This window comes from Eimeria maxima, genomic scaffold (genome assembly GCF_000499605.1).
Source record: "Eimeria maxima Weybridge genomic scaffold, Emw_scaff322, whole genome shotgun sequence".
In the NCBI taxonomy this organism is placed as follows: Eukaryota; Apicomplexa; class Conoidasida; order Eucoccidiorida; family Eimeriidae; genus Eimeria; species Eimeria maxima.
In genome coordinates this window covers 17,931-28,601 of record NW_013566072.1, presented here as the reverse complement: position 1 = coordinate 28,601, position 10,671 = coordinate 17,931, and the positions used below count along the sequence as shown (strand labels likewise).

The window sequence follows — 10,671 nt, the reverse complement described above, 5'->3', positions numbered from 1 at the left end:
TTGTCGATCTGCCCATCATATGCGGCTGTGTTGCATTTAATCTGCCCCAATTTAAGCAGTGAACAGTGCTCTAAGTGGCACATAAATCTGCTAGTTCAGCTCGCCAGTCTTCGTAGAAACGTATACAGAGTTTATGCACTGCTGCTGACACCCAAAGTGAAGTCACGGAAACGGAGAAACGTAGAGGCAGAAGGTTAAGGGATTGTCCTGGAGGGTACAGCAGCATAGACCCTTGGCGGTTCCTGCCAAAGGGGAGGAAATGGAGGGAACGCAGACAGATAGACGGCAAGCTCAGATGGCTGTGCAGCTTAAAACGCATGCGTATCAAGCATAGATTGATTTAGAATTTCTTGACCTTCTTCTCCTTCTTCTCCTTCACAGGGGTTGGGATCATCACTACAGGAGCCTTCGAAGGCACCTGCTTGCAGATGGTCTCATACTTCGTTTCCTTGCAAGGATACTGCTGGGGTTTCATTCCCTGGCTGTAGCACGTCTTGCTGAGGACCTGTTGCTTCATGTGGCACTGTTCTTTGTATTCAGTACGCGTGCATGGGTATGCCTCCTTGCCTTTAACTTTCTTGTAGCAGAGCTGTGGCTGAGACACCTTCTCACAGACCTTCTCGTTGCATTCAAACGCGACGTCACGCGAAACCTTCCTCTTACATACTTTAGGCACCATTTTGCATTCTTTAGACTTGACTTCCTTGCTGCAGTCGTATGGCTGTTCCTCAGTGAACTGTCGGGAGCAAGTATCCTCATAGGGAACTTCTTCAATGTGGCATTCCTGTTTCATTTTTGTTTCCATGCAAGGGTACGCCTTCTTCTGCGTGTGGATTCTGGGGCACATAGGTATCTTGATGCATTTAGGTGCCTCTACACTCTTCATACATGGATACGGCTCCATTACGGGAACATCACGGAGGCAAGTACTGGGCACCTCAACTTCCCTGTCCACGCAGACTTCTCCCATTTTCTTCTTCTTGCAGGGAACCTGCTGCTTGGAGGAGACAAGCTGATAGCATACTGACTCGACGTTCTCTTCCACATCTTTGCATACCTCCTGCTTCATCTTCTTCTCACACTCGTAGTATTCCGTTTTTTCACCCTTTTTCTTCTCGCACATCGTTGGAACACTGACATTCTCCATCTTGCATTTCTGAGTCATCTGTTTCTTCTTGCATTTGTAAGGCTTCTGTTCCTCCACTATTTCCTCACACATTTCTGTTACCTTCTGAGGCACAACTTCGCAGTCCCTGCGTTTTTCCCTTTTCGTGCAAGGGTACTCTTGCTGAGCCATTACCTGTCTCTCGCAAGTGGATTCGACCTCCTGCATCACCATTGTGCACTTCTCCTCAAAGCTCACAGCACCGCTTTCCTCTTTGGGTTTGCAGGGCACAAGCTCTTGGTGGCTTTCCTCGCGGAAACAGGTGCTCTCATATTCTTGTGGCATCTCCTGGCAAACCTTCTGCTTCTTGTGTTTCATGCAGGGGTAGTTCTCCTTGGAGTTTTTCTTTTTAAAGCAAGTCTGGGGTACCTTCTTTACGACAGTCTCACACTGTTCCTCCTCGCAGCCATACTCTTCATGCTCCGTGATGGTCTTGAAGCACTGTTTAGGCACCATTTTGCACTCCTCCTTCTTCACCTCCTTTTTGCAGTCGTAAGCCTCCAAGGCAGTAATGGGCTTGTAGCAGGTGTCAGCAATCTCCACGGGTACCTTTTCACACACCTGCTTCTCAACGACCTGGGGACAAACGTATGCCTCCTTAAAAGGGACATTTTCGAAGCAAACGGAGTCCACTTGAACTGGAATTGTCTGGCAGATTTCTTGCGGAGGAGGCGGGGCTTTGGACTTGGAGTACACTGGGGTTTTCTTTCCATTGTGAACAGGATGCATGAAGGCACCGGAAACCATCTCAGCTGAGAAAACCGCCGCGGAGGCGGCGAGCGCCGCCAACATAAGGCGGGTCATCGTTTGCGTGAACACGGGGAGGGAAATCCGTTACAAATCCTGATATTATACCTGTCAACAAAGTCTAAAGGCAATTGCGCTTCTCCGGAGAAAAATGGAACTCGCTAGTTGTTCACTTCCAGTCCGCTGCCGCCGAGAGGTGACTGTGCCGGGGGAGAGCGCGGAAGGTGACCGCGCCTATAAGCAGCCGCTCCTTGCCTTGCTCCGCCCGAGGTCTATTACGACACATCTAGTGTTTTCAAAACGACATTTATGATTTCCACCTAAGTATTTACTTATCCCGAAACATTTTAACAGTGGAAACCTATACAGTGGCGCTCTTGGTGAGTGGCACACCCACCAGAGACACACCGCATTCCAACGCTCAGGCTGAACTTACCCAAAGGATGAGCAATTACATGACATTCACATTAGTTTACTATCGATTTTACTTTTACCAGTATATATAGGTCATATAGACATCCTGGTGACGAGATTGGGAAGCACCGCTCAGCGTATTCTGTGGTTTAGCTGCCACTGTTGCTCGGGAGAGCGTTACTCACCCCACTAGTCTCAGCAAAGGCCTTTCAGTCGAAACTCAACGGAAAAAACTAAAACGGGAACTCAACCACCGCTAATGACACTGCGTCAACCACACTACGCGTGTACGGAAGCTGCTGGATATTTGAATTGCCTCAACGGGAAGGTTACACGCGAAAGCCTGCTAAACTGAGGAACAGAACTTCGTTGCATTTCCCTTGCCGTATGTGACTCCCCTTCCATTAGCCAGCCGCTGACTAATTATTGAGGCCGAAAATGCCCTCAAAGAATGTGGCACGTCCGTTGTGTGATCGGCACGCCATCAAATGATCCTCCTCTCCAACTCATCAAGAGAAACAACGGAGCATGCCTGTGTCATCAAATTTATATACAATGCATACCCGAAGCTTGTTCATAGTGCTGATTGCCAACAACAACATACCAGCGATAGCGATTCTTTTGGAGTGGTCGTGTGTCCAATCTCCACACTAGCGCCAGCACCGAATTCATATTGCTCATATTAACACTTATCAAAGTTTTACACTTAAAGCTACTGGAAACGTATGCAGTGTAAGGGTGTCCGCATGATCCATATTTACTCCTTCAGGAGAGAAGCATATGCATCCTTGGGGAAAGTGCAGGGAAAGGCACCAAAATGCCAGGATAGTGTGTGCACAGTTCCAAGTTCGGGAAAACCCTTACCTACAAAACGCAGACGCATTCGGTAGTTCAGGAGACATCGTGGCACACACAGGATGCCACTAATTGGCATCATTGCGCACTGCGCACTCGAGGTCCAGCTGACTGCACAGCCCCATGCTCCGAATGATGTTTGCAAAACCAAAAAGGCACATTGGTTTGTATACCAAAGGACACTTGCTTCCCACAATCAACAATTTGCAGCAACTTTAGAAGCTTGCGATGCTTATCACACCAAAGTCGCGTGCGTGCAGGCAACACCTGCGGTCCTCGAAAACTCATTAAAACGCTCCAGCAACAACACAAACAGAACAATTTGTGGCAGGCATCCAATATGCCTCTAGTTTTCACAAGGGAACCCGATAGTGGTGGAGCTACTTTAGATCTTAAGCAGGCGATTCTGGGGTGGGGACGTGACTGGTCATCGTTGAGGCTTTAGCGTGGGGAAGAGAAGAATCTATTGCCGCTCCCGGTTGCGAAGCTGCGGGAAATGATGTCCCTGAAGCTGGAGTTACCCTTTGGTTACGTTGAAGGGCGGTATTCTCCTTCTTAGCCACGCGGCGGATATACCCGACCTTTCGAGTAGGCGTGTCGCGGTGGGTCTTCGTATAGTCGATTGTTAGGCGGCGACTGAATGGCCCAATATTATCAAATCCGTTGCCGTAAAGGCTGACCTTCGACAAGCCAGGACAGCGGTTTATCAAGGCGTCCAGCAAATTCTTCATGCAATCCACCGATATTGAGGTCGTTTGGAGCTCCAAAGCCGTGATAAAAGGGAAACGTTTCGGCTCATTTGTTATCTGCTTGGCCAAAGCTTCAGCAAACGTATCTCCAAGGCCGCATGCATTAAGACACAAATTCTGAATTCGGCACTCAAGAAGCTTGAACACAAAACCAGCGGCCGCTTCAGTATTGCCTAGAGGGTTTCCATCCAGCACGAATTTTGCACAATTTTTTGCGCTGCCACAGAACGCGAATACATTGGACATGTCACCTTGAGGCGTGATAGAGTTGAAGGACAAATCTAAGAGATTGAGTTCACTTTTGCGGAATGCATTTTCTGGGAAGCGTTCCAAAGCCTCAACGTCCAACTCCATATTGCTCATATCCACACTCTTGAGACGATGATCTGTCGAAACCGCCGTAAACAGGCGTTGAAACTGTCCTGGGGGCAACCGGCGACCTCCCAGCTCAAGGCTCCTTCTGAAGCAGCTGGTGCAGTACTGGCCCACTCCGGGATGGAGTGCCTCATTGGAGCTTCTCCCAATGCTGTCACACGCTACTCCAGCTTGCCTGAAACACACAGATATAGGTACATTGCGTGTCAAAGGTTTCAGACCTGGCCATACCAGTTTTCAAGCCACGGCCTTGCTACTCCCTTAATTGTTCAAGCTACTGTAGAACTTCCAGCAGCGTTGTTTCGCTGCCAAACAGCAGAAGGCGAAACAGCTAATGTACCGGTTGCAAGCGATCTACAAAATGCTCACGCAAAAGGAGCTCACCTGATTTTGAGCACTCTAAACCATTCCCGTATATAATCTTCGGAATCTGCCTGGAGCACCCAAGTTTCAGAACTATCCCTCGAAACTAAGTCACTGGACAAAATCTTCTTTCCAGTCACAGTAAGCCTTGAACCCGCTAGCGAAATGGATGTTATAAAGATACCCTCCAGTCCGTCACCGAACGAACGAGCAAGTGACCCGAGAGGCATTCCGGGTGAACGTTTGCTTGTGGTGCCACCCAGACGATAGGGTCTAGGCGGAGTGGAATAGCGCAGAAGTGCTGGGCCTCTAAGCTCGAAGAATGCCAAGAAAAGGCAATTGGTTGAGACCTTCCGGGGGGAGTTCGAGGAAGGCTTTTCCATTTCGACAAACAGCCTGCCACTGAATACGGCAGGCAACGACAGACACCTTTCTGGCAGTTCCATTGCATTCAGTGAACGGAAAGGAAAGTTGGGCTGCTCTCTGGAAAGCTGAGCCTGCCGCATCTGTGGCACTTCTCTGAGGACATCTTGTAGTGCCTCCGTGCCAAGTGCTGGGATGTTGGGGAGGCATAGAACCTTGAATCGGGGAAGTGTTTTAGCCACAGCGGCAGCAACGGCTTTAAGTCCCACAACGGATATGTCATTTTCTCCAAAATTGACTGTTTTGGGCACCACGCCGGGTTGCTTGACGTTCTCCAGCTCTCTGGCGATGTTTTCACAGTCCTCGTCCACAATAGCTGTGCGCCTCAAGTCCAGAAATGGAGGATCCGGGTCTGCCATGAGATTTGCGATGCCCGTGGCTGCTTGTGAATCCCCGGCAATGTTGTTTTCCGCAAGGCAGAGGTGCGAAATTCTTAGCCTGTTGCAGAAGCCACCCAGACATGCCAGCACGGTGGTGCCAAACAAGTTCGCCGTGAGGTCCAACGTTCTAACCTTGCACGGAACACATTGCAAGAACGTTGCTAATCCTTCTGCATCCATGCCTCTCCACCCGCAGCACAAGGAATCCAAATAGGGCAGCTTCAATGAGGAAAAAATAGCCTTGTCTACCGCCTTGTGGTATTGTACACCGTGAAGCACGATTTCCCTTGGACCAGGACTGAACAGACTAGCCACAATTGGCAGCATGGGTGTCGTACATGCGTCGGTGCATGCAGAGAGATAGCGAAAGAATGTCTTGCGTCCATTAAATACATCTAACCATTCCGCCGTTTCAACTTCCGTATCTGCACTGAGGACTCCGCTAAAATACGCTTTTTCACGCAAGACGAGTTGGTCCCTTGTGAACGATGCTAAATCTGCCTCTGAGGGAAGGGCTGCAGCTTCCTGTACAATGCGAGCGTTTACTTTTATGGCTTTGTACGGGGCTCCCGAACCACCGTTCATCATATCGACGCTCTGTACTTCTCCTGTGTTATCCAGTACGAATGCACACATGTATTTCCACTGCTGTGGAGAGTGGCCATCCTCAGGTTCAACTGTCTTGCCACAAAGAGCAGCGAATTTGAATTTCCTTTTCTGCGGGGCATCTTTCGGTGAGCAATACACCAGAATTACGGGCCCTCTTGCCTCCAGCATGACGAACATTCGAATTTGGTCCGCCACCACACTAGCTCTACTTCGCATCGCTGGCAGTCCACGAGTGCCAAATTTGCGGGGACGCATAGTAGATGCTTGGGGGGGCTCCAAATACATCCGGCCACAGTAGTCCACTGGGAGCTTCATCCATTCTTCCAAAGAGTCAGTTACTGACTGATACTCCAAGGCAGAATACTCGGATCGCTGAAACACGGGATGTTCTGTTGACTCGTAGCTGCTCACTGAAAGCGACGAGATCGTATCATCAAAACTGCTTAGTGCGCTCTCTGCCTCGTCGTCCACCCCTTGATCCTTTTTCCCTACACCATCCTCTTCGTCCTCCTCTCCCGGACTTTCCTCTTCATCATCTGAGTGGGCTTCGTCGTCTCCCGTCGTGGTCTTTCCCAGCATCCCTGCTTCACCCCCGCGTTCCGTTGTTATCATTTCCCTGACGCCCTCTGTTCGCTCTTCGTCTTCTGCATACTCGTCCGTTTTCCTGGCTTTCAGGTCAGTCTCCGGTGGAGGGGCTATTGCCGCTCGACGTCCCTGAGAGCCAGTCAGCACGATTTTCCACATAACGCTTTCTGTGAAGAGCTGTTCCGGTTACAGGATGTGTCAGTGGCTTTTGATGAACAGAAAAGGTTTCGCGAGCAGCGTTTTTTCTCTCAAAGAGGCTCTAAGATACAGAAAAGCAAAGCATCCATACCGTTTGCACATGAGCATCCTTCTTCTTGCGTCCTGTGAGCTCCGCTATCTGCTTCTTGATGCGTTTCATCTCTTCTATATCTTCTGGATTCGACCGCTTCCTGAGCTCCCGGTAAGCCTTCTTAAGCTGTTCAACACTAAGTGCCTGCTGAAGAGCTTCTGGAGGGTTATCTTGTGTGTTCTCAGCAGTTCCTGCCGGTTCGGCAGGCGGCTCCTCAGTCTGTGGTTTCTGTTGTTCTAGATTGGCCGCAGCTGCCAGTTCCCGCTCACGGCCTTCTCGTAGACGCTTTGCAATCTCTGCATCCTCGGCTTCGCGACGCCTTCGAAGTTCTTCTTCTTCACGCTCCTTCGCCTCCTTAAGCGCCTCTGCCAAGTACAGTACAAGCATTTAATGTTCATATGTGAACCCACCGCCACTTCCCTTCTATGCACTATTTTCCAAGCACCTTAGAAGCAACGAGCAGCCCTGTGATTCATTTTCTAACTCACAAAAGTGATGGCACTTACTTTGGAGGTCAAATATGGAACGCTGCTCTTTGTTCGCGAGGATCGCCTGCCGGACATCCTCCAGGCTTGCCTCTTTAATGTAATAACCGGGTGATATCTCGTTTGCCGGATACTTCCATTTGCTTAAGAGTTGGCTCTGTCGTTCCGCGAATTGCGGGTCTCTGGCATGTATAGGTTCATTAACGATCATCTTGAAGTGCAGCTTCTCGTCTTCCCATGGATTCCTGTAGTCTATCTTGTGTGTCTGGCGCTGAAGTGCAACAAAACCACCGGCCACAAGCTCTTCAACGTTCCTAATTTCCTTAGCGCTCATATTTGCAAGCGCCGCTTCCGTGATTTGAGAGGCCCCCGATCGTGGATCTGTAGGCATGGCTTCGACTATTGAACACGCCTCCGACCCCTTTGGGATAGCATACAGCACTGCTGACGCAGGAGGAACTGACATTCGGCTGTCTTGAGATTTTGATAGGCGGGATACGAAAGCAGGAATCGCAGCAGGGTAGTTATTGTTGTTTGCATCGTGTGGGTAGCCCGTGGTAGGCACGAAGTTTCGTGCCAGCTCCTCCAAGCTGGGGGTTGCGTCGACCAGGTCCTCTGGTGGTGTTGGCGTGTTGTGATAGACCTCGTACGACGGTTTACCAATCGAATCAGTAACCGTCTCATGAATGTGTTCAGCAGCTTCTTCTTCACTTATGAAAGACTCCTCATCAACTTCTACAGACGCGGGCAAAAGGGACTTTGAGAGACAAACAAGATCTGCTTTTGGCATGGATTGAGGGGCGCGAATGTTGAGTCTTCCCCTAAGCGCGCGTAGTCCCTGCAGGCCTTTTGAGCATCTAAGGGAGATCGACTCTTCCGTCGGCTGCGGCAGATAGAGAGTGGTATCCTCGTGATGCGGTTGCGGATGAAGTCCATCAACCACTGGTTTTTTCCCGTCCCTCTGGTTCCTCCGGGCTTCGACTGCCTCGATGTCTCTTAACAGGCGTGAGGGGCGCGTCATCTCCTTAGCCGCAACAGCCGAGTTCCTAGGCTTGGGTTCGACTGAAGAAAACGTCATGCCGCTACTTATAGTTCTCAGCTTTAAAGAGCATCGCGACACTAGCTCGTTCACGAAAGTGTCGCCTAAAGACGCATCTGTACCCTTTGACGGTGCATCAGATGCTGTGCCCACAGGCACATGGCTAACGCGTGCTTCCCCCTGAGCCCCATGAAGCTGGTTGGCACGTTGGATGGTCCGGAGATGTCCCGTTATTTGTTCCAGCTGACCATCAGCTTGCTTCAGCTGACTGTAATCGGTCTGCTGCTGTGAAGACGTGTTCGGCAGACTGAACGTTACCTTCTTGCCACTCGTTGCTGCCTCCTTTTTCGTGTTCGCAGATGTTTCAGCCGACCCTATTTGGCTTTCACCTGCCTGCTTTGTTTTCATGTATACAGCCCGCCGCTGCTCCACCCATTGCATGTTGGTAGGCTGCTGGAGCTGCTGTATCACCCCGCGTTTAAACCCTGGTCTCACCGCGTCCAGCATGAGGTTCTCCACGACGGAATCTTGAGAGAGCTGCTCGAACGATTTAAAAAGGGCTTTTTCCTGGATATCTACTACGTTCTCCATTGAAATGCCGCCTGGATATACAGAGATATCCTCTGCAGCGTACTGCATGGCTGCTCGTGGTGCTGACTTGACTTGCTGCTCAGACAATGAAAGAGGGCGAGGAGGGATCATCGGAAGCCCCGAAGGATCTGGCGGCAGCGAAGCTCTGCTGCTGTGTGAAGGAATTTCCGCGGGTTCCTTTGGCCTAAACCTTAAAGCTGTTTGGCCCTTTCCAGCGTCGCTAAATAAGGGAGGATCATGCCAGAGTCCGGATGAAGGTAATTCTTCGGATGCTGGAAAAAAGCGGTACTTCTCAGATGTTCCCTCCACTCGTACGTACGGAGCTGTGAGCTGCTCTGTTTCTCCAGCAAGCAGGCGTGTGTCGCTTGGGTTCAACCGGGAGATTAACTGTCTTGGCAAGGTATCACCCCCCAGGAATGTCTCCACAGCTGGCAGCTCTCTGGCGCTGCAAAAGCGCACCAAGAAGTGCATGGAAAGAAGCTAGTGGGGGGGCTCAGCAAGTGGGACACAACGCAGAAAAACACAGCTGGTGTCCTAAACCATTAAAAAGGCTGCAATAAACAGTGAATGAAGAACTAAATATCAGAGTAAAATCATGTTCATTTTATTAGAAAACCCACGCGATTGTGGACGGATTCGTTGGGTGCCATAATTCAGGTTCTGTCTCTTGCGTAGCTGGTGGGGTAGTTAGTGTACACGTTATCTCCTGGCGGAGAGGAGGAAACATCTCAGCTTCATCTCTCTCTACACGCCAACACACACAGCATTGATATGATTATCGTTCTTATTGGGGTGCACGTTTTGGTTTAGTTCTTACTTAGCATGGTTTACTTTAATCCAGGGATATAGGCCGAGGGAGTACTAACCTGTGAGCAAGCTGAGGTCTCGCAGGCGGTCGAATTTCGTGGGCTGCTGAAAACGCCCCTGTAGCAAGTGGTTAGAGTCACCCATACCGAAGTTATTGTGTACGGTGGAACTCTCGTGTGGCATTGTTGCTGCAACGCACGGAATATGTCTGTGATAGGCTGGTCAAGTTTCTAAACCCGGATCCATTTCAACATTGATAGGTGGATTGGGGCAAGGGATGTAGAATGGGTGCATAAGCAAGCAATACATGAGCTCGAGTGTACAGGAGTCCAAGCCTCATCCCACCAGCTGCAGCTTGAGGGTCGACCTTGATTCTTGTAGTCGTACGCCGGAACGCCTCTGAAAACGAAACAGAAACTCCAACCAAAAACTGATATTATGGGGCAAAAACTATCAAAACAAAGGCATGGTATCCATGTGTGCCGTAAATTCCTCTCCCCATAATGTAAGGGGCACACTAAGGAACCTACCTGCATACTGTTGCATTACACCGCCTCCCTTGAGAAACCGGCCCACTAGGGGTGAGTCGTTTGAGTCCATCTTGACCTTAAAAGAACAAGAGGGAAGTAATAACGGGTATATTTCAGTGATTTTCTCCTGCTGCTTCCCAATCCCCGTCAGCAGTCGTGAGGCCGCTGCTGGCGTGCAGAAAACATGGCGGGCTTCCTCCCCACCCAATCCCCAAAGACACCCGAAAGATTAAATAAAACTAAAAAAACCCCTGAAATTTCATTA

At 50.0% G+C, this 10,671-nt stretch overlaps 2 protein-coding genes across 2 annotated transcripts; both read right to left on the bottom strand.

Moving 5' to 3' along the window:
* Positions 1-340: 340 nt before the first annotated feature.
* On the bottom strand, positions 341-1,969 carry EMWEY_00028310 (hypothetical protein, conserved; the record flags this gene model as incomplete). The annotated part of the gene is made up of 1 exon (XM_013481372.1): positions 341-1,969. The coding sequence occupies one exon, from the start codon at positions 1,967-1,969 to the stop codon at positions 341-343; it is 1,629 nt and encodes a 542-aa protein (XP_013336826.1).
* A 1,604-nt stretch (positions 1,970-3,573) lies between these two features.
* On the bottom strand, positions 3,574-10,476 carry EMWEY_00028300 (hypothetical protein, conserved; the record flags this gene model as incomplete). The annotated part of the gene is made up of 7 exons (XM_013481371.1): positions 3,574-4,480; positions 4,690-6,794; positions 6,955-7,319; positions 7,461-9,514; positions 9,936-9,993; positions 10,222-10,275; positions 10,407-10,476. The coding sequence occupies 7 exons, from the start codon at positions 10,474-10,476 to the stop codon at positions 3,574-3,576; spliced, it is 5,613 nt and encodes a 1,870-aa protein (XP_013336825.1).
* Positions 10,477-10,671: the final 195 nt, after the last annotated feature.